Source organism: Lepus europaeus, chromosome 2 (genome assembly GCF_033115175.1).
Source record: "Lepus europaeus isolate LE1 chromosome 2, mLepTim1.pri, whole genome shotgun sequence".
Lineage (NCBI taxonomy): Eukaryota > Metazoa > Chordata > Mammalia > Lagomorpha > Leporidae > Lepus > Lepus europaeus.
The window spans coordinates 77678809-77703278 of record NC_084828.1 but is presented as its reverse complement, the minus strand read 5'-3'; the positions used below and the strand labels follow the sequence as shown (position 1 = coordinate 77703278).

The 24470-nt window shown below is 36.3% G+C and overlaps 1 protein-coding gene across 4 annotated transcripts in view; it reads right to left on the bottom strand.

The window, feature by feature from the left end:
* STXBP5L (syntaxin binding protein 5L) overlaps positions 1-24470 on the bottom strand; it is a 443316-nt gene that overhangs the window by 78274 nt on the left and 340572 nt on the right. For all 4 annotated transcript variants that reach the window (XM_062208715.1, XM_062208727.1, XM_062208721.1 and 1 more), the window contains one exon: positions 19892-20043. In XM_062208715.1, coding sequence (XP_062064699.1) covers positions 19892-20043 — 152 coding nt within the window. The remainder of the gene's footprint in view (positions 1-19891; positions 20044-24470) is intronic.

Below are 24470 nucleotides of genomic sequence, written 5' to 3'. Positions count from 1 at the left end.
AAGATTTTCTCTTTGTCTTTGCCTTTCAGTATATTTAAGATGATGTCTGATTGTGGACAGTTTTACATTGATCCCTGTTGGAGTTCATTAAACTTCTCAGGAGTGACTATTAATGACTTTCATCAATTTGTTGAAGTTTTCAGTCATTATCTCTTGCAAGTATTATTTTGCTTTTTTCTGAATCTTTGATTTTGATAAAACTTATAGGTTCAAGCAGGTATACTTAATGGTAACCCACATTTCTTTGAGGCTTTAGTTTTCTTCATACATTTTTTTCCTCTGTCCTTCAGGAAATAAAGTCTCTAATAATCTATATTTTAGCTTGCTCTTCCTTATTTCTGTTAGCTGAAATCTGTTTAGTGAATTTGTCTTTTCACATATACAGGTACTTCAAAAAGTTCAAGGGAAAATGGAATTAAAAGATAGTTTTGGCGCAAAAAAAATTTGAAATCCATGTATAGTACTTTCGTAATATGCATTTTCCATAGACTTTCAAGACCCCTTTTATTGTACTTTTTAATTCCAGAATTTCTATTTGGTTCTTCTTATAATTTCTGTCTCTAGATTAATATTCTGTATTCTATGGAGACACTGTCATCACAGCTTCCCTCACTTTGTTAAGCATGGTAGCTTTTAGTTTCTTTAAACATATTTATAGTGGCTGCTATTGTAAGACCTGAGCCTGGATCAAGGTTTAACTATTTTAAATTAGGCCTCCATCTTGTAACTTGGGCTTGACCAGGCCCTGAACCTTAAGCCAGAAGCTCCTAAAAGTAAATAAATGAACTCCCCTTGTAGTAAACTCTCCTAGCAACAGCCGATTAGCAGATAACAGAGAAATACCTAGAGTTCCTGGTGTCTTCTTAGGGCAGATAAGGTCATTAATAGCTTCCTGAGACCCTGCAGTTCGGCACATACACCCCAGCAGTTCGGACCCTATGCTTCGGCCAATCAATTAAAAAGGCATCAACCCCAAAGCCATCCAGCCACCTTTAGTAGGTCTGTTCCCGCCACTGGATGCCCTAATCAATTCTAAGAGATGTCCTTTGAATTTCCCGTGGGATGAGATGATTTGCTAAATGGTACCATGATGTATAGAATGTCTCTGAAAACCCTATAAAAATCCTGTTAACTGAAGGGTCGGGGCTCTCAATTCAGACCCGCTGCGTCAGTGTTGATTGAGAGTCCAGGCCTGGACCTGCAATAAAACTCTCGTGGAGCTTTACAGCGGTATCGGCTCCTTGGTGGTCTTTGGGGACAACTGAACTGGGCATAACACTGTGAAGTCTTAATTTGTTAAAACCAACATCTGGGGCTTCTCACAGGCAATTTCTGTTTTGATTTTTTTTTTTTCCTGTGAATGAGTAACAATTTCCTGTTCTTTTGTTTGTTTTTTGTATGTCTCATAATTAACTATTGAGAAATGGACATTTTAGGTAATATACTGTAGCCTTTCTGGGTAATAAGTGTTAATTTATCCCCCCCATTTGTACAGTTCTTGTTTTTATTGTTTTACTTATTTAGTGACTTGGCTATAGTATTTTAGAACATCTTCACTACATTGTGAAGATTTGGGTGCTCCTTTTGTAGAGCAATAGCCCTCAGTTTACACACAGCACTTTGGGATAGGAATGGTTTTATCAGGGTTGTGTTTAACTATCTTTTCCCTTGATCTGTCAAGGGGTCTGCTTCTTTTAGGTCACATACCGCTATTAGGACCCACAATCATAGGTGATTGTGCTATTGTTTTTGACAACATCCTGTAACATATTGATCATCCTGACCTGATTACATTTGGTGAAATGTCATTCTTGATGCTAGTCTTTGAGTTTTGTTTAAATCCTAAAAGGGCTTAGCTGTTTCTTTCCTTGCTTCTCACTGTTAAACTATCATCCATGGTTTAGTTTAATTAAACAACACTAAATCAAGAGAAGCTATCAGCCTCTTCTAAATTAATTGCCAATGAATTCTCCATTGATCTTGAGGGCACTCTTAGCCTTAAACCTCCTCATCCTTCGTTTTCAAAACAAGCTGGTTCACTTTGGGAAATCTTTAGATCTCTTTATTCTTCTAGAGTGCCTCTCCCACTGGACAAAACCTCTGAGACATCATTATGGGTCCTTGGCAATGGTGATGACTTCTGTTTTTTCTCAGCTTATCTTTTCTGAATTAAAACCTTTGCTAGAACAAGATGAAGTGAAGGCAGTCAAGGCCTTAGTATTTTTGACTTGCCACATCTGAGAAAGGGCTCTGTCTTATGAATGGGGGATGGGTAGGTAAAAGGAGCCTCTGACCTCTAGGTCACACTTACCAGGAATTAGGCCTCTTCAACTTGGTGTTGGAGGGGATGAGAAATGCTGGCAAACCTGGAGGGGGAAAGGAATTGAACGGGTTGTGGCTCAAGTGCTACAGACTGTCACTGTTTTTACCAAGTTTCTGTAGATTTCTTAGAATAAATGTTTCTTTATTTGCTATATGGCTTTGGGACTATTTCTAGAGAGTTAAATTTATTTTTTTAAAAATACTTTCCACCAGCTTTTTTTTTTTTTTTTTTTCCTAGGGAATGGCTCTGTGGTGTTCCTCAGGCTACCATCTGAAAGTTTATCCTATACATGATATTTTTTTAAAAGTTCATTTTCCCTTTTTTGCAGCTATTACATAGAAATAATTGGTTTTAATGCAAGGGAACTTAAAAAAGTTCAAGGAAAAATGGAATTTAAGATATGTTTATCTTGGTGCAAAAATGTTTAAAATCAATGCACATGAAGAGTCCTCAAAAGTTTAAGGAAAATAAATATTTTAAAATACCTATGCATGGATTTCAAAATTTTTTGCACAATAAAATTATCTATTAATTCAATTTTGACATAAAATTTCCTGAATACTGACATGTATTCTTCAAACTTGCTAAATTTACTCAACAGTTTTGCAGCTTTTTTTGTAGATTCCTCTGAGTTTGTCTTCCTTCCTTCCAGATTTATTTATTTGTTTGAAAGTCAGAGTTACAGAGAGGCAGAGGCAGAGAGAGACAGAGGTCTTCCATCCACTGGTTCACTTCCTACTTCTCCACTGCTGGAGCTGGGCAGATCCAAAGCCAGGAGCCAGGAGCTTCTTCAAGGTCTCCCATGAAGGTTCAAGGGCCCAAGGACTGGGCCAACTTCTACTGCTTTCCCAGGCCATATCAAAGAGCTGGATCAGTGGTGGAGCAGCTGGGACCCACCCATATGGGATGCCAGCACTGAAATTGGTGGCTTCACAGAGCCAACCCCCTGGGTTTTTCTTATATGCCATTAAATCACTGACAGAATTTTAATATTTTATTTCCAATATTTAGGAACATTGTAAAATGTGTTTTTTGCCATTATAAGGTCATCAACTACAACACTGAATAATGATGACAATGAATATTATTTTCTTGTTAACTGATTTTAGGGAAAAAACATTCAATATTTCAAAATAAAGTATGATGTTACTTGTAGATCTTCAATTGATAGAATTTATTCAACTGAGGAAATTTTCTTGTTTTCCTGGTTTGCTAAGGATTTTTATCAAAAATAAGTGTCCTATTTGTAAAATGTTTTTGCATGTATTAAGTGATCACTATGTTAATTAGTTTTCTTATATTGATTTTCAAATTTTAAACTTGCATTCCTAGAATAAATCCACTTTGGTTATGATGGTTTATCTTTCTTATATTTATCTACCTTCCATTTGCTAATAATATTAAATCTATGATTTTTGCATCTATGTTCTTGAATAAGATTTGGCTCTATTTTTCCTTCATTGCATAGTCTTTGTCAACTTTTGGTTATCAACATTGTACTTGCTGGCTTCTGACAATCAGTTGGAAAGAGTTCCTTGTTTTTCTATTCCCTGGAAGTGTTTGTGTAGGATTGGTGTTAATCTTCTCTTAGATGCTTGAATTAATCATTGCAGCCTCGGGGTTTATAGATTTTTCTTGATTGTGGATATTTAATTTTGATTTCAAAAATTTTTAATAGATAGGTTATTTATATTCTCCAATATATTTGATATTAGTTTTGTTAGATTTTGCCTTTCATGGAATCTCTTAATTTCATATAACTTGTCAATTTCTAGACATATTTGTTCATAATCTTAATTTATTATTTCTTATAGAATTCATAGTGATGTTTCCATTTACATTTCTAGTATTAATTATTCATGTTTTCTTTCTTGTTAATTCTTAAGGCTTTATAGATTTCATTAATCCTATGGCAGAATTTTCTTGTACTTTTGTTGAACAACTCACTTCTAACTCACTGATTTCTGACCTTTACTATTTCCTTTATTTGTGTTTCATTGCTCTTCTATTTTTAATCTAAAAAAGAAGCTAAAGAGTTTGCAATCTTTTTCTTTTACACACATACAATATTCTAAACTCTCCTCCAAGCAGCACTGTTTTAGCAGCATCTCATGATTTGTTTCTAAGCCATGAGCTATTTAGAAATGTGTTAATTTCCAAACATTAGGCAATTTTCAGATACATTTCTTTTATGACTTTTAAATATAATTTCTTTTATGACTTTTTAATTTAATTTCTTTTATAGTAAGAGAAGATAGTCTGCTTGACTTCAATCATTTGTGATTCATTATAACTTATTTTATGGTCCAGCCTGTCCTTGTGAATTTTACATTTTCACAAGGGTGTTTCAGTTTGTAGGAAATAGAATTAAAAGATAAGTTAATTTTAGTATAAAAAATTTGAAATCCATGCATATGGTTGTCAAAAAGTTCACGAAAATGCACATTATGAAAAAACTATGCATGGATTTCAAAATTTTTTGTGCCAAAATAAACTTACCTTTTAGTTCCATTTTCCGAGAACTTTTTAAAGAACCATTGTGCTTGAAAAGAATATATTTTTGGGCTGGCGCCATGGCTCACTAGGCTAATCCTGCGCCTGCGTCGCTGGCACTCCAGGTTCTAGTCCTGGTTGGGGCACTGGATTCTGTCCCAGTTGCTCCTCTTCCAGTCCAGCTCTCTGCTGTGGCCCGGGAGTGCAGTGGAGGATGGCCCAAGTCCTTGGGCCCTGCACCCCATGGGAGACCAGGAGAAGCACCTGACTCCTGCCATCGGATCAGCGCGGTGCGCCGGCTGCAGCGCGCTACCGCGGTGGCCATTGGAGGGTGAACCAACGGCAAAAGGAAGACCTTTCTCTCTCTCTCTCTCACTGTCCACTCTGCCTGTCAAAAAAAAAAAAAAAAAGAATCTATTTATAATTGTATGGTGTAGGTATCTATGTCAGGTCAACTTGGTTAAGACAGATACATAGATTTTTATAATCTAAGACTTACCAATTTTTGTCCATTTATCAGTTATTAATAGGGGGGATTATACTTTTGCTTTATATATTTTGAACATTTCTTTTTAGGAATATATAAGCATATAATTTTTATATCTCATGACACAGATCAGATCTTTTTTTTTTTTTTTTTTTTTTTTTTTTTTTACAGGCAGAGTGGATAGTGAGAGAGAGAGAGACAGAGAGAAAGGTCTTCCTTTTTGCTGTTGGTTCACCCTCCAATGGCCGCTGCGGCCAGTGCATCTCGCTGATCTGAAGCCAGGAGCCAGGTGCTTCTCCTGGTCTCCCATGCGGGTGCAGGGCCCAAGCACTTGGGCCATCCTCCACTGCCTTCCCGGGCCATAGCAGAGAGCTGGCCTGAAAGAGGGGCAACCAGGATAGAATCTGGCGCCCCAACTGGGACTAGAACCCGGTGTGCTGGCGCCGCAAGGTGGAGGATTAGCCTGTTAAGCCAGGGCGCTGGCCCAGATCTTTAATATATTTGAACTTCCTTTCCATCTGCTTAACTGGATGTCCAGTTCACCAAATATCAATATAGCAATATCAGCTTTCTGGAGTTAGTACTTTCATGTAATTCTTTTGCTCTTCTTTTACTTTCAACCCATTTGTGTTCTTACACATAAGGTCCATCTGTTTTAAACATCATATAATTGGGTCTTTTATTTTAAAATCTTTTCTCACAATCTCTGCCTTTTACTTTTTTTTAATGTTTGTGCTATCTAAATTTAATGTACTTTTTGATGGCATTAGGTATGTGTATCAACTCCCTATTTCTTTTCAATTTATTTCCTGTTCACTTTTTATACTGTTGCTCTCTTCTGTCTTTTGATAGAATCAAATATGCTTAGTATCTCTTTTTATCATTTCTGGCTTCTAAGTGACAGCTCTTTGCTTAATTTTTGTAGTGGTTGTTAAGGATTATAATATGCATTTCTAATTCATCATAGTCTACAATTACTCTTACATAACCTTTCTTATGATGGAGAAACTTACAACAGTGTAGCTCTGTTTACAGACCTCTTTGTGTTTATATTGTTATATACTTTATGTTAATGTTATTCATTTTACCACATTATAAACCCCAAAACATTTTAAGAGTAAATTAATTTTTAAAGAATTTAAGATATAATAATCTTTTACATTCAGCCATCTATTATTTTCAGTGTGCTTCATTTTTTTCTTCATTTTTACTGTATATCTAAATGTCTAATCTTGGAATTATTTTCCTTCAGCTTTAAATATTTCTTCACTGTTTCTTATAGTTCAGGTATATTAATGACAAGTTTTGAATGATATTTTTTCTAGATACGGAATTCTGGATTGACAATTATTTTTCTCTAGCACTTAAAAGATATTTTTTGTCTCTGTCATCAATTAATTCTAATGGGAAATCACTCATTTATATAATTGTTCCACTGTATATTTTTACAATGCATTTATGATTTTTTTCTTTTATGTTGGTTTGAGTTGACTATCAAGCCTTTTATTCAAGTTTATTTATTAAAAAGGCAGAGTGACAGACAGAAGGACAGGGAGAGATCTTCCATCTGCTGGTTTGTCCTCAAATACTTTCAAAAGCTATGGCTGGGCCAGGCTAAAAAGCCAGGTGCCTGGAAGTCCAGCCAGGTCCCAAGCTGGGAGGCAGGAACCTTAGTACTTGACCTCTCATCTGCTAATTCCCAGGGTTAGTAGGGGAGCTGGATCAGTAGATCCATTAGTGGGAAGCTGGATCAGGAGATTTGAACCCAGACACTCTGATGTGGGATGCAGACATCTCAAGCAGTGGCTTTATACACTATCAAGTCTTAATTGTGATTTTCTTTGTATTTTTCTGACTTAGGGTTTTTTTGATGTTTCTTTTCAAATTTAGAAAAACTTACAGCCACACTTAGAAAATGTTATGCTTCTATTTGAATTATTTCTACTGACATATATTTCCAAGATCTCTGATGGTTTCACACACTTTATTTTTCATTTAATTTCTTATTTGTTTCCTTTTCAGAGTTTTATTTTCTCTTCCATTCTAATTCATCTTTTAAATAAATTCCTACAGTAGTTGTTTAAAAGTTGCCTGCTAATTTCAATTAAATTAATCTACAGATTTGCTGAGAATGATTTTTTCCTCATCTAAATATGAATCATGATTTTCTTTTTCCTGTTTTCTAATTTTTGATGGTATGTGAAATATGTAAGAATAGTGAAGCTGAAATATTGCATACAGTATAGTACACATATGTATAAAGTATATGATATATATTCTTTTTCATATCTTTTGTTGGGCAGCTCAAATGAGGTGATGATCATTCAGATTCCACAAACTATTGAACTAGGCTAGGGTTGGGTTGCAGCTTTAATTAGTTCTATTGTTTCAAACTGGATCAAGAAATTCTCCTTGCCTTCTAGTTGGTAACTCAAAGTCCCACACTCCTTTTGCCAAAGGGCTGACCCTTGATTTCAGTATTTGTGCAAGGCCAGGGTTAGAATGCAGCTTCAGATAGTTTTAACTAATCTTTTGGTTAAATTGTGTAATCACCCTGGAATGTAAGCACTTTGAGACCATCTGCATTTCTCTGCTTCCCAGTCCCTTCTGCATTTCTACTTTTTCAGGAAAATTCTTGGAATGATAAGGGTTTGTGACAGTTAATTGTCAAGTTGAATGATTTATTTTGTATATGGGACTCTTCCATATTTCAATCTACAGGCCAGATCATACAGTGCTTACATCTCACTGTCTTTCTCTATTCTTTACATCTATCTCTGGAAGACCCATTCCTCTGGTAGGCCCAATTCAGAAACCTGTCCCCTTTATGGAAGCAGCTGCAGTTTTCTTCTCTCCTATGAATGGCTCTTCCTTCTTTAGCATTCAGTTAAGACGTCTTTGAATTCATCACTCTTCAATAACCTCCCAAAAAGGGATGCTTTTATTTTTACAAATGTCATTACCATTTTTTTTTCTATTGTTGTTGTTACCAGTGTTGCTATCACAGGGATAAGGTCTTCCAACATTCTGTCTGGAATGGAAAACCCCTCTGTCACTTAATTTAGTATTTTGGAAATACTTTGAAAGCTGGATTGAAGACATGAGGAATCAGAGGAATGGATACCAGTTGATTAATCCATTACTGACGTGGTAGGTATTTTATGGTAAATAAACGATAGAGTAACAGAAGATATAACTCCCTTGGATACAGCAAATTGTGACAAATTTTAAAAACCAAGTTTTAGGAATATACACCTGTAAGTTATCTTACTTGAAAACATAATTAAGGTAATATTTCAAGTGGCAACTTTTGAATGCTAAATAAAATAATCGGTATTTTCTAGGAGACTTATAACCTATACACAGGTATTTCCACCCACATAATTAGTTTACACTTTAAAGAACTTTCTTACTCAATTGTTATTTGCTATATAATATTTTGTTATGGAGATACAGTATATAATAAAATCACTTATTTCAGTGCATGTTGATGTCAGTAGAACATTCTTTGTCCTTAATTATGATAACCAAAAGTATCCCTGGACATTGTTAAATGTCTCCTGGGGAGAACTGCTGCCCTAGCTTATATGAGAATTAGCCTGTTATTTTTAACTCATGATAAGATTGCTATTATCTTATTCTAGAAAACCCACAAATTTTGCTACCTGGTATCTCTCTCATTTTGCATTTCTTTGTTGATTTTTGTAAGTTCAAAAATTGATGCTTATAATTCCCCTACTAGTCCATTATAGCTGCTTGTCATCACAAGGTTTAGAACAAAAAAATTTACTTTCAAACTGATTTCACAAAGAAAAAAATACTAAAATGTAGAACTGAAAATGAGTGATCTAATGATAACATTTCATCTCTTAATCAAATCATACATACTTCTTTATCCAGTCATTCTGTTCTTTCCTTTTATTTATCTATTTTGTTTAGAAAGCTTCCCATTAAATGCCAATCCTGTACACATGGTAATTCCTATTCCTCCTCATCTTCTTAAGGTACTCCTTTAGCAATTTTCTCGTGCCTCATTATTAATGTCTTTTCTTTGGATTAGTCTGTATATATGAAGTAGACAGGCATACAGGTTAAAATTGATTAGGTTTGTGAGCCGGAACACCATGCCTTCGCTACGCCTTTACCACGGCCCTGTGTGAACTCATGCCCTTATCTGGCCACGCTTGGGTACCCACCAATCAGGTTAATTAACCACTCCCCTTTGAGAATGGATTCAAAGCCTGGGATAGGGTGTGCCTGTCCCTTTCCCTCATCCTGGTCTCTTGCCAGGAGGGGGCTGGCTGTAGCCCTGCACCTCCAGGGCATGTGGATTCGCATCCTAGGCTTCCTGGCCTAGATGTTCTTCCTGATGGCTGGTTCCTGGTACTCGGTATGAACCCAGATTTACCCCTCTCTCTTAGATAAAGCTCTCACTCTCCTTTGCATCTTTTGCACTAAATAAAAGCTTAAAATGTACCATGCTGCCTTGTTCATTTATGCTGGTATTTAGAATTCTCCTCTAAATATTAGGCAAGAACCCACTCGGGCTTATTAGTATTGGGGATTTATTAATAAACATATGGTGATATAGTATGGCACCCCAAATTCTGCTAACATATGTGGCACTCCAGATGGGACTTCTGGGGAACTTTAAGAGGCCACATTTCAATATATTTTGTGGGGGGGCCAAATTCCAATATTATATGGTGACCCAGATGAGACTTCTGGGGAAATTTAAGGGGCCACATTTCGATATATTTGGGGGGGGAAGCTTCCAATATCATATATAACTTAAAAATTAGCTTTTTCCTCTATAATAAAAGACTTCTCCTTTTAACACCTTATCCCTGTTCAAGTTCAGATCCATTTTTCTATACTCCTTTATACCCCTTTATAACCAAATATCTTGCAAGAGGTATTCACTTGTGTGGCTTTCTCACATTTCAAATATTATTTTTATTTTATTGTTTTTATCCTTTTTGAAAGGTTACTGGTAACTTTCTTGGGGCCAGAGGCTTTAGTCATTTTTTAGCTTATCCTACTAATCCTATCTGTAGTATTTGATAATGAGTTGACCACTCCTTGAAACACTTCTCTTTGCTTCTGTGTCATTCTTCTCATTTTTTCTTTTCTCCCTGGCAACTTCTCTTCCTGAAATTTCTTATACCTCTTTACATAATCATCACCTCTTCCTCCTCTCAGCCCTCCTTTCTTCCTCTCTTGGTAACTCATTAATTCCCATGCCGTTATGTCACCTACATGCAAAAGACTCACTTTACAGCCCTTGATCTCTTGTCTGATATTCAGATTTACCTGTTCACTTGACATCTTCACCTGGATATATGACATACAAAAATAAACCTGTCTAAAATGGAACTCTTTCATGCTACCACACTCCTCACTCCAACTGAAGTTTTTTGTTGTTTGTAAATAATATCATGACACAGACTCAAGCCAAATCTGCATTTCCTTATTGATGAATGTGATTGAACATCTTTTTTATGTTATCTGTATATTTTCTCTTGTGACCTGTTTATTCAAATCTTCTGCCAACTTGTTTACAGAGCTTGAAGAATTTTTAAAATATATTCTAGATACTAGACTTTCATTAGATAAATACTTTGCATATATTTTCTCCTAGTGTATGGATTAACTTCAATCCTATCCACGTCTTCTGAAGAGCAGAAATTTTTACTTTTCAATAAGTTTGATTTATCTTTATGTACTTTTATGGAGCGTGTTTTTGATTTCTTACCTATTTCTTTTAATCCTTTCAGATAGTTCTTTACCTGTGCCTGGGGAGTTTCATCATATACATGTGTTGACCAGTACTCTATTCCAGGTGAAATCTATGGATTTCTAGAATTCTTTGTCAGAGGTAGCTATCTTAGTTTTCCTGGTTTTTCATCTCAATTTCCTCCACTTAAGAGAATTTAGGGTTTCCCCTCTCTTTGCTACAGTCTACATGTTCCCTCAGGGCAGTAATGGGTATGATTGTAGGAGTTCACTTCTTTTGTTTCCCATCTGTCAAGTGATCACTTTTTTTATTGTTCGGTGTCCTATATGTTAAAACCATTGATAGTTTCATTCATTTTGTCAGGGTTATTTATTTATTTTTGGTTGCTTTAGGCAGGAAATTAAATCTGATGTCTGTTGGTCTATCTTGGTTGAAAGTAGAAATTCAAAGCTTGATTGATGCCTTATCTTTTCAAGCTTCACTTAAATGTGTCCTCCTTGGACAGACTCTTTCCTGACCAGACTCTAAAAAACAGGTACATATTTATCCTATTATATATAATTTTTTTCTATCATAGATTGCTACCTTTTTTCATTTATAATAGTATACATATATATTTATTTTATCTGTATATTGTCTGTTATAATTGGAAGGAAAAGACCATTCTTCACTGATAATCTGACACTTAAGTCTAGAAACCTGTTTGATATAAGAATTGCTCAACAGGTATTTTATTTTATTTTATTTGACAGATAGAGTTAGTGAGAGAAAGAGACAAAGAGAAAGGTCTTCCTTCCGTTGGTTCGCCCCCCAAATGGCCGTCACGGCTGGCGCTGCACTGATCTGAAGCCAGGAGCCAGGTGCTTCTTCCTGGTCTCCCATGCAGGTGCAGGGGCCAAAGGACTTGGGCCATCCTCCACTGCCTTCCTGGGCCACAGCAGAGAGCTGGACTGGAAGAGAAACAACCGGGACTAGAACCCAGTTCCCATATGGGATGCTGGCGCTGCAGGCGGAGGATTAGCCAAGTGAGCCATGGCACCGGCCCCCTCAATAGGTATTTTATTGAATGGATTGCTCCTCATTAATTATTTATCATAATTAATGTTGATTTTTGTCCCTTGAAGTATTCCTTATTTTATTATTCTTTACTTCTCCTCCACTCTTGACTCTCCATTCATTTTAATATTTATTTCCTGTCTTTGCTTTTTATCTTATTCTTCCACTTTTCTTTATTTTCTTCTTTATTTTTATGATTTGTGTTTTAGTAATCTGCTATCATTCCCCACACTATGAAAACACTCAATCAGACAAAGAGGGAAAGCATCCATAGGCAGGAATAAAACTCTTCAAAGGATCTCCTGGCTCCAAAATTAGAAACTGATGCACAATTTTTTGATTATAGTCTACCTGAAGACTTCTTTTGATTCAAATGGAAAATTAAGTTTTTAAGTAGAAAAATTTATTTTATTATAACTAGTAGAAAGAGAGTTAGGTAATGAGGTAGCACCTTGAATTTTAGCCTTAACTCTTTTATAGATTGGTTATGATTCCAAAAAAGTTATTTAATGTCTCTATGGCTTGGTTTCATCTTTTATTAAGAGAGTACTATCTAGTATTTACAGATATGCTTTTACAAACATTAATCCATAAAATGTAGGTAGGGATTACTACTTTTACTTTATATATAAGAAATAATCACATATTAATTGAATATCTTGCTTAAGATTACAATTGCAGGCAGTAGTTAATAAGTTAAATAAAAGGTAGTACTTGATCTAAATTTTCTGATCATACATCTGCTGCCCTTTCCAAAGAATTTAACTGCTTCCACAAATCATGACCTATAATACATGGGATTATCCTTTTAGGTATAAAATTGTATTATTTTATTATATAAAAGATTTCAAGATGATAATTCAAAGTTTTAGGGAATGAGACTCTTTGGAGTCTAATCTAGGCTATAGGGTGACCAGTGAATGAGCCCAGGAAAAGATTGGAATTAAAATGTTTCTCTAGGCCTGCACTGTGGTGTAGTAGGCTAGGCTCCATCTGTGGCACCAGCACCCCATATGGATGCCAGTCGTGCCCTGGCTGCTCCTCTTCTGATCCAGCTCTCTGCTATGGCCTGGGAAAGCAGTAGAGGATGGCCCAAGTGCTTGTGCATGGGAAACACAGAAGCTCCTGGCTTCGGATCAGCCCAGCTCCGGCTATTGAGGCCATTTGGAGAATGAATCAGCACATGGAAGACCTTTCTCTTTCTCTCTCTCTGTAACACTACCTCTCAAATAAATAAATAAAATCTAAAAAAAAATGTTTCTCCAGTAATGAAAAGGCATAAGGTTCAAAACAGAATGTAGTGTCACTTCAGGAGAAAAACTGATCTAATAAATTAAAATTTTTTAGAGATAGAAGGGACCTTTCAAGAGACATTTGTCCTATCTCTTCATTTTAAATATATGAAAGATTTTAGTTTTGTTTTTGAATATATTATTTCATTGATAGTGGGTAAAAACTAGGAAAAAGGTGGTTTCTGATTACAGAATAATGAGTTTGGTTTCTAATGTACCCAAAACATTAAGAGATACAGTATCATATAGTACAAAGCATATGTAGTCACTTTAGCATCAAGTATGTATAAGGTTGGTTCCCTCTTACTCTGTGTAGTTTTAAGAGACTAATTTAATGTCATTTAGCTTCAGTTCTCTTATCTTTGAAGGAATCTATTATTACATATCAATCTGCCTCAACGGGTTGTAATGACCATTAAATAGTATGACCCTGCTGGATTGCCTCAAACAACTCCAGAATAGAATGGACACTCAGTGGAAGCATGTTCTGTCTTCTCATATAGGGAAAATGCAGATGTAATTTACTGAAAGTTGGGGAACAACTCATGAAATTGCTGTACAGTTTCTATATAGTAAATTGAGGTGATACAAATATGACTAATTTTATTTTAAGCAATAGTTAAACTTCAAACCTAATTTCCATAAAATTTACTTATTTTTATTTTATTTGCGATGCAGGGAGACAGAGAAACAGATATATAGAGACAGAGATAGAGATAAAGAGACAGGTAGACAGACTGACAGAAGGAACTGCAACCCATTGGTTCACTCCCCTAAAGCCTACAATAGCCAGGACTGAGCCAGGTCTGGGGCTGGAGTCAGGAACTAACGAGTGCAACCTAGGTTTCTCATGTAGGTGGCAGGAACCCAACTATTTGAGCCTTCATCACTTTCTCCCAAGGCATAAAGAGCAAGAGCTAGAAATCATCCCAGGCACTACAATGTAGGACATGGACATCTTCACTGTTAGGCTAAATGCCTAGTTCCATAAAATTAATTTTTAAAAGAAAATTCCAGAATATACATTTGTATCATTAAATAATTAATCTTTTTTCATGAAATATACTATTAATTATCAAAGGGGGAAGGGCTTTAGAAAATCTGATTTAAAACCCCAGGGATTGGCCAGCACCGTGGCTCAATAGGCTAATCCTCTGCCTGTGGCGCCGGCACCCCGGGTTCTAGTCCCAGCTGGGGCGCCAGATTCTGTCCCGGTTGCTCCTCTTCCAGTCCAGCTCTCTGCTGTGGCCCAGGAGTGCAGTAGAGGATGGCACAAGTGCTTGGGCCCTGCACCCGCATGGGAGACCAGGAGAAGCACCTGGCTCCTGGCTTCGGATCAGCGAGATGCGCTGGCCGCAGCGTCCATTGGAGGGGTGAACCAATGGAAAAGGAAGACCTTTCTCTCTGTCTCTCTCACTATCCACTCTGCCTGTCAAAAAACAAAACAAAATAAAACAAAACAAAACCAAAAAACCCCAGGGATTGTCTGAGCCTCCATGGAGCTCACTGGTAAAAACGTCTCTTTAAATCCTTCTAAGAACTTTATCTATTTTTTTTTTTCCCCAGAGGTAGAGAGAGGGAAAGAGGGAGAGAATTAGGGTGAGGGAGAAAAACAGGGAGAGTAAAAGCGTCCCAGCTTCTGGTTTACTTCCCAAGTGCCTATAACAACCTGGACCAGGATCAGCTAAAGCTGGTAGCTGGGAACTCAATCTGGGTCTCCCACATGGGTGGAAGTAATTCAACTACTTGAGTCATCACTGCTGCTTCCCAGTATTAGCGGGAAACTGCAATTGGGAGCTGGAGGCACGAATCAAACCTGATGTAGGACACAGGAATCTTAACCAGAGTCTTAACTGCTAAGCTAAAGGTTGATCCCTATTGACTTGATTTTACTTCTATCTTGACATTTTAGGTTTCCTTTAGTTAAAAGAAATTATGACCAGTTTTGCAAAATTCCAGTTAATTCTAAGTACAAAAGCTAGTTCTTTTGCCATCTGTTAGATCTGAAAATTCTCCTAGTTGTTTAGGTGAAAGAAAGGAGCCAGGTGCCACGTTCTAACCTACTACCATCATAACATATTTACTGAGCTCATGACTTGTACTGGCATAAAAGACATAAAAAATTTAGATATGAATTTCAGTTTCTTGTCATGCATTTGGAAAGGTAGAGCCTATGCATAAAAATATGTATCCCTACAAATAAATAGAGACAGTGCCAACTAAACAATGCAGGCCCCTACTGTGTACAAACTTATACACTGCAGGCATTTAAACAAAGAAGTTGACACAATAGAGCTCTTGGCAGCACTATGAAGTGAAATTTGAACAGGCCATCTCCTGAGAAGCAATGGTAAGTGTAAATCAAAAGGGTAGTAGCACACACACACACACTTGGCTTAAGGGGAATGTTTTTTATGAGAGCAGTAGAAAAATCATTTGAAGAAGTAAATGAAAAACATGAATCTTAGAGGACCCTGAATGAAAGGTTGAAAGATTTGACTTTTTTTTCTTAAGGGATTGTAAGATTATTGAGCATTCCTTAGAACTTCTGTGTCCTTTACATCATGATTGGTACTACAGATTTTTGATGAACCAAGAACCTACTCCTGTCCCTATTCTCAATTTCCAATTTCTGGTTTTCCATAAAAGCATAACATATTTATTATAGGAAAAACAGAAAATACAGTAAAGCATGAAGAGTAAGTTTGTGAATTCTACAACCTCATATCCTAGAAACTTTTTGTCCCCTACCCCACTCTACAATGTAGAGAAAATTCCTCCTTTGAAAGGCTGAGATTCAGAAGTCTGAATATGTGTGATAAACCATTTGGAGATGATTTATGTGAAAGGTTTTGGCTTCAACCCTTTATGTTGTCTAGGAGATAGGTATGAAAAGGATGGTATACATGAGACATCAGGAAACTTTTATGTAAAGAGTAAGGTGGCAAATATTTTAGGGCTGTGGGCCACATGGTTTCTGGTGAAACTACTTAACTCTGCCATTGTAGCATGAAAGTAGCCACAGATACCATGAAAAATGAATGAGTGTGGTTTAGTATCAATGAAACTTTATTATGGAAACTGAAATTTCAAATAGTTTTCAGATGTCAAAAAATATCATAATGTCTCCTAAGAGTACCCTGGGGTAAGCAAATGTTTGGGGTTACTGAGGCACTGTTATCATAGTCTGTAGTAATTATAGGGCTTAGGAGCAGCAGAAGCCAACATAGATATCAATGTCCATATACAAAGCACAGAGAGTAGAAACAAAGAGAAGCGCCCCAAAAGTGGATGAACTGATAGAATAGAAAACTAGAGAATACTTTTGAGCAAAAATAAGTTGCCTTCTGAGAAGTCCCAGAAAAATTTTAAGGGATTGACTTCTGTACATGAGAGGGTAAAAACCATTTAAAGTTTTAATTTATATAACTGATATGATGCCATTAGAAACTATAAGCTAGTGAGGACTGAAGAAATTCAGGTTACAAAAAACATACCCATGTGAATGTGAATAGATTTGAGGTAATAAGTGTACATAAGTGTATTTTAGAAAAATATTAGGCCCTCTTGTATGTATTAACAAGCTAACCATTATATAACAACATATTATAAACATTTTTCATGTAATAAACATTTGCCAGAGTATCATCTGCCCCTTTTGTCAAACACACACTGACTCTCCATCCTTTCTGCACCAGTTTTAGAATTGCTTACTCTAGCCATCTTCAAATCTGCATTGACTTTCATAGTAAATGTTGATATCGTTTGCCTTTTCGTTTATGAACTTAATTCCTCTACTTCAGTGTTTGGTATCTAAAGTCACTATAGAAATGCATGTTTGTGTATCCAACTTTAGTAAAAAGCATCAGAAATTAGGCATACTTAGTTATCTATAAGAGAATTAATCACGTAAAAGCAGCAAATAATGTGACCCTGGTTAGAATAATGTTATAAAACTGGAAAAAGCACAAGGTTTCCAAAAATAAGAAATCCTCAAACTATGGTTGATACTAGTATACCAGGTTTATTATTTACAAAGACATCATGACTCTTCTTCCTCACAAGACACTGACTCTTACACTGACAGGACATGTTCTGAATGATTTGAAATAAACACTGACACAATATGAGAGAGTGGCTTCATGACAATAATGATTTGAAACACATATATAACAAACTCTAGTAAATTAACAGGTTGCACTTCCATAACAAAACAAAAATTTGCATGCATGCAGAATGTGTTTTAAAAAAACACATTACTGAGCTTTGACAAATGGATTAACCCAAGCATTATGAAACTGAAAAAGCTTTTGCCTAACCTTTATAGAACTTACTCTGATAGGAAGTACGGATCCGTTTCGTTAAATCAGGATAAAAGTTAGATAGGCCACGCATGCAAAAGTTGTCTTTGGAACATGCCAGAACATCAGCATCAGCAGCAGGCAGAGAAAAGAGAGAAAAATAGTCTAAAGTGAAAGGAAGTGATATCATACCATAATCTAGAACAGCCAAGATGAAGAAATTGCAGCAAGATTAAGTAGTCGAATTAGAGAGGAAATATTAAAAATAAATCAATTAGAAATTAAGAGATGATAGATGACAGATGAGAATGTTTTAGCAATTTTATTTGATGAAATATCTTATAAAAAGAGATGGTATATTTTTCTACATGTTTTTATACAGTATACTTATTTGGCTTATAAATAATATATATGCATTACCTCAATGTCAAAATGGTCATCTTTAATTATTCAGAAATTAGAAAGCAAGCTTAGGGATTTTAGTCTTTAATATGTTATGTATATAATATAAAATGAGCACTAGTTGCAGTCATGGACACTAAATACAAACCAAGTGTATGACATCATCACAGTTCTTCCTGGATTTTTAAAATATTTTTGAGATATATTTTTAATTTATATAGTTAAAGGCTTAGTGCTCCACTAAATTAAGAGTTTAAAGTAAGAGGACCCTAAATTCAGCAGGAATACAGGCAAGGACTATAAACAATAATCAAAAGAAAAGATGTCAATTTAACTCATATATCGTAAATTTTATAATAATTATTAAGTTCTAAGCTCTGATTATAAATGTTGAGGCACAAGTTTAAATAAAATTGAATAACATTTGTACTACTTTTATCAAAATACATAATTTTTCACTTCACTTTGTAGATATAGAAAGGAACTTAGCTACTTTCATAAGACCCAGAGTTTGTCTTACTGAATTGGTGCTTTTAGCATTACCCACTGTCCCCAAACATTTCCCTGTCCTCTAGTATGTGAACTTTCAAAAATCAGCTTTCCATTTCTCAATTTTGAAGGAATCTTCTGGTACATTTATGTCTCTCTTAAGAAAACCATTAGTAGCTAAGCAGAACATGTAGAATTTGAATTTTCCAGCACTTCTAAAGTAGTGCTAAAAATCAGTATCTCTAACAACAACAAAAAAAAACCCTCTCATTTCCTGAAGGACTAAGTGTGTGTCCTTGAAAGGGTCTAAATCAGCAACTGGAAAAAGGCTAGACTTACAAAAGACGTTATCAAAGGAGCAGAATTTCAGTATATTAAGTTTTACTAGTCCAAAGGGGAAATTCATTTATTATCAGTTAGATTTTAAATTTGACACATTGGTCATTTGGTAACACCTGTCATCATCTTTTAATTGTTATTACAAAATATTCTTCTCATGGGCATACTTAGTAGAGTCTTTAATATTCAGTTAATTATTTTAAGTAGAACAAAGCAGTAAAAAGACTTGCTTAAAATAACATACAATATGCTATTGCAAAATTCTATTTGTAGACATTTTGCTCAATATTTTTATCAACTAGATTAGGTCAGTGGGCAGGAAACACAAAATTCTGCTACTGTTTACAACACCAACTCTTTGATTATAGACTGGAATTTCAGTAAAACTTTGGATAATTTGTCATGTTAACATTAAAACTTATTTCCCAATTAACTTTATTTATTTTATAGCTAATTCAACAATTTATTGGTCCCACAAAAAATGCCATGTTTCATTGTGTATGAATGTTTACTACATTTATGAAAATGCTTCTAATAAAGTCATTATTCATCAAATAAGGGAGTTAACTGAAGACTTAAAAGTAGTCAATGATCTAAGATGATCTTTTTAACATGGTCAGAGATATTGGAAGAAAGTTAACTTGGTTAACACAACCATTGCAAGGGCTTTTTACTTCCAGATGTTTGATTTTCATAGTATTCTTACATTTAATAGCTTCTTATTTTCTATTATTTCTTAGCAATTCAACCTAACAAACTTGAGATGCTTCCTATCTTCAACAGCAAATAGTTTAAACATCTCCCTTGTCCTTTCAGAGTCTCATTATATTTCTTCCCAATTCACTTTACTTGTATGGTATTGTAAATAATAGCAGCATACATTTGAATAACATCACAGAAGAAAGGAAATTTAAAAGTAAGAAAACAGGATACACAAATCAAGTTTATAACCCATCTTGTTTTATTTCCTACCTGCGATGAACTGCTTGTTCTTACGAGGGGACCGTGGTTGTCGCTGGTATAAGTCACTTGACCTATACAGATCAAAGGTTCCCATGCTTAGCAGTACTGTCTTCTGTATAAAATCCACCACAGCCAATCCATTGCAGTTCCCAAATGCAACTCTGAGAGAGAAAAAATGTGTAGCTAGAATCAAAGGGATCACACAAACAAGACAAGTGTCTGCTAATACTAACTGATAGAATCAAAAAGGGAGAGAACGATCCAACATGGGAAGTGGGATACACAGGAGACTCATAGAATGGCAGACGTCCTAAACAACACTCTGGCCTCAGAATCAGCCCTTAAGGCATTCGGATCTGGCTGAAGAGCCCATGAGAGTATTGTAGGCACGGAAAGCCAAGATACCATGGAAAAGAAAAAAAAAAAAAAAGAAGACGACCTAAATGAAAGATCTCTGTGAGCGAGATCCCAGTGGAAAGAACGGGGCCATCAAAGAAGGAGGTACCTTTCTCTGAAGGGAGGAGAGAACTTCCACTTTGACTATGACCCTATCGGAATAAGATCAAAGTCAGCGAACTCGAAAGGCTTCCATAGCCCTGGCAACTCATGACTAGAGCCTAGGGAGATTACTGACGCCATGAACAGGAGTGTTAAATTGTTAAGTCAGCAACAGAAGTCACTGTGTACTTACATCCCATGTGGGATCTGTCCTTAATGTGTTGTCTAATGTGCAGTGATGCTATAACTAGTACTGAAACAGTATATTTACACTTTGTGTTTCTGCGTGGGTACAAACTGATGTGATCTTTACTAATTATATACTGAATCGATCTTCTGTATATAAAGATAATTGGAAATGAAAAATAAGCTGGTGTTAAATTGGAAATGGCATAGAAAATTAATTAATTTAAAAAAATATTATGTAGGATCTCTGTCTTTAATGTGCTGTACACTGTTATTTAATGCTATAACTAGTACTCCAAAAGTATTTTTTTTCACTTTGTGTTGCTATATGGGGGCAAACTGTTGAAATCGTTACCTAATATATACTAAACTGATCTTCTGTATATAAAGAGAATTGAAAATGAATCATGATGTGATTGGAAGGGGAGAGGGAGTGGGAAAGGGGAGGGTTGTGGGTGGGAGGGAAGTTCTGGGAGGGGGAAGCCATTGTAACCCATAAGCTGTACTTTGGAAATTTATATTCATTAAATAAAAGTTTAATTAAAAAAAAAAAGAAAGGACACAAAGCAGACTTTTGGATATCTTGCACTACCTTTTTTTTTTGCAGCACTATTTAGAATAGCCAAGATATGGAATCAACCACAATGTCTTAGCAGTGAGTGTGTGGATACACATGCACACACACACACAATCATGTACACAATAACATTTAGCCATAAAAAAGAAATTCTGCCATCTGTATCCAAGTGGATGAAACCATAAAACAAGCAAGGCAGAGAAAGACAAATATCACATTAAAAAAAAGATTTATTTATTTGAAAGAGTTAAACAGAGGGAGGAACACATACATGAGAGAGAGAGGGTTGGAGGAGGAAGAAAGAGAAGAGAAGAGAAGAGAAGAGAAGAGAAGAGAAGAGAAGAGAAGAGAAGAGAAGAGAAGAGAAGAGAAGAGAAGAGAAGAGAAGAGGAGAGAGGAGAGGAGAGGAGAGAATGAATCTTCCATTTGCTAGTTCACTTTTCAAATGGCCTGCGACAGCCAGGGCTGGACCAGGACATAGCTAGGAACCATGAGCTTCATCAGGGCTTCCCATGTGGATGCAGGGCCCAATCCTCAGCTGCTTTCCCAGGCACATTAGCTGGGAGCTGGATCGGAAGCAGAGCAGTGGGGACTCAAACTGTTGCTCATATGGGATGTCAACATTGCAGGCAGTTTTCTTATCCCACTGCACCACAACACTGGCCTTCACATGTTCTCATTCAATGAAAACAATAATTTAAATAAAGCTGAAGTTACATTAATATAAACAAAGTATATTTCAGAACAAGGAAAATTTTGAGGAACAAATAGGAAGAATGATTAAAGGGTAACTCATACAGAAGATATAGTAACATTAAGCATGGATTCATCTAATGATAGACCTTCAAAATACATGATAAAACTGGAAAGGAAAATAGACAAATCCACAACTAAAGTTGAGGACACATTCTTTTTTCAATAATTGATAATGCATTAGACAAAACAAATTAGACAAAAAAACTGACTGAACCAAAATGTATAGAACAATCAACATTTTAATAACATCAAATCTGTGAAACACTTAGTAATAAATGTAGCCACATATGTGGAAAATCTATACACTGAAAATTATAATAATTCATGAGAAAAACTTAAGAAGACCTTAATAAAGGGAGAGTTATAACTTGCTTAAAGACCTAAAATTAATCATGCATGCTCCCCAAAGTGATATGTAAATTCACAGCAATTGCAGACATAATTCCAGCATATTTCTTGTTTAAGAAGTTGAAAACATGACTGTAAAGTATATTTAGAAATATAATGGATCTAAAATCTAAAATAATCCAAATGATTTTGAAAAATAAGAAGGTTTAAGGACTTGTATTATACATTTCAAGAAAGTTACAGGAATCAAGACAGATTGGTACTGGCAAAAAGACAGATATAGATATTAAATGTCATGGAAGAATGCCCAGAAACAAACTCATACATACATTGTTAATTAATATTCAATGGTGTGCTAATTCCAAGGAAAATACAGTATTTCAAAAGATGATTAAAAAATTGGACATCCACTAGTAAACAATTGAGGGGACCAGTGTCATGGCACAGCAAGGTAAGCGGCTGCCTGTGACACAGGCATCTCATATTAGAGTGCCAATTCAAGGGCTCTGTTTTCCAATTCAGCTCCCTACTAATGCACTTGGGAAGACAGTGGAAGATGGCCCAGTATTTGGGCCCCTGCACCCACATGGGAGACCCAGATGGAGTTTCTGACTCCTGGCTTCAGCTTGGCCTAGTCCCAGTCATTGCAGCCATTCAGGGAGTTAACCAACAGATGGAAGAAATGTTTCTCCCTCTCCCTCTCCATCTCTATCTAATAAAATAAATCTTTTAAAATTGATTAAAAATTGACTGTGTCCTGCCCCTGAACCCTGAATCAGAATTTTCACTTTCCTTCACTATAGCAGCACACTGCTACCCTGTGCCCTGTCCCCAGGACTCAAGCCTCTGCTTCATCCTGTTAACACCAGTTGCTGCTGCTCATCTCCCACAAGGCTGAGTCATAAGCTACATACACCCATGCCTTAGACACTGGTGCCACTGCCACATCAAATGTACCTGTACCCAGTGTGCCACAAAAGTTTCACATGCCTCTACCCACAGGATCCTGGTTTCAATGCTGCTCTAAGAATCTACACACCAAACATCAATGCTACTCAGAGTACATCTGCACACAAGATCACAACAATGGCTGCACGTTTACCAGGGCATACAACCTTGTGTCAAAAGGAATACTCTTGGCTAGAACTTCCCTTCTTGAAGACATGGAGAACTGGAGGACCCCAACAACTCTTGCCACTTCAGCTTTTGCAGATGTCTGAAGCTTTGACTGCCAAGGATCCCCATGGTTGACTTCAGCTGCATGGAGACTGGGACACTGCATCCTTCCTATAACAGGAGGTGCTGCACCTCACCCAGCCAGAGCTCCTGAAGACACCCACAGGTGAAAGTCTTTCCCCACTATACACAATTTAAAAATACTGAGGGACCTGCTCCCTTAAGTGCACAGATATCAATGCAATACCACTAAAAACATGAAAAGGCAAGAATGTGTCTGGTTGTGGTACAGCAAGTTGTTGATGCGACAGGAGCATCCCTTAACAGAGTGCTGGTTTGAGTCCCAACTGTTCCACTTCCAGTCCCGCTCCCTACCAATGTGACTGAAAAAGTAGTGGAAGATGGCCCAAGTACTTGGGTCCTTGCCACCAATTTTGGAGATCTGAATGAAGTTCCTGGCTCCTGGCTTTGGCCTGGTCTAGTCCTGACTATTGTGGCCATTTGGAAAATGATGCAAGAACTCCATCCCCCCCCCCCCCGCCCTTACTCTGCCTTTCAAATAAATAAATAATATTTTTAAATAATATAAAGCAAGGAACCAGGATGTCAAGAAGAAACAATAACTATTGTAAAAACTGACTTCAAATAAATGAAGAACTGCGAGTTACCTGAAATACAATTCAAAATAATTATTTTAAAGAAGCTCAGCAAGGCAAAAGAGGACACAGAAAAGCATTTTAAAGAAAGAGGGAGGTGCCTTTCTCTGAAGGAAGGAGAGAACTTCCACTTTGATTATGACCTTGTCTGAATATGATCAGAGTCGGCAAACTCGGAAGGCTTCCATAGCCTTGGCAACTCACGATGGGAGCCTGGGGTGATTGTTGGCGCCATAAACTGGAGTGTCGGTTTGTTGGGTCAACAACGGGAGTCACTGTGTGCTTGCTCCTCCTGTGGGATCTCTGTGCTTAATGTTCCGTACATTGTGATTTAATGCTATGACTAGTACTCAAACAGTATGTTTCACTTTGTGTTTCTGTGTGGGTGCGG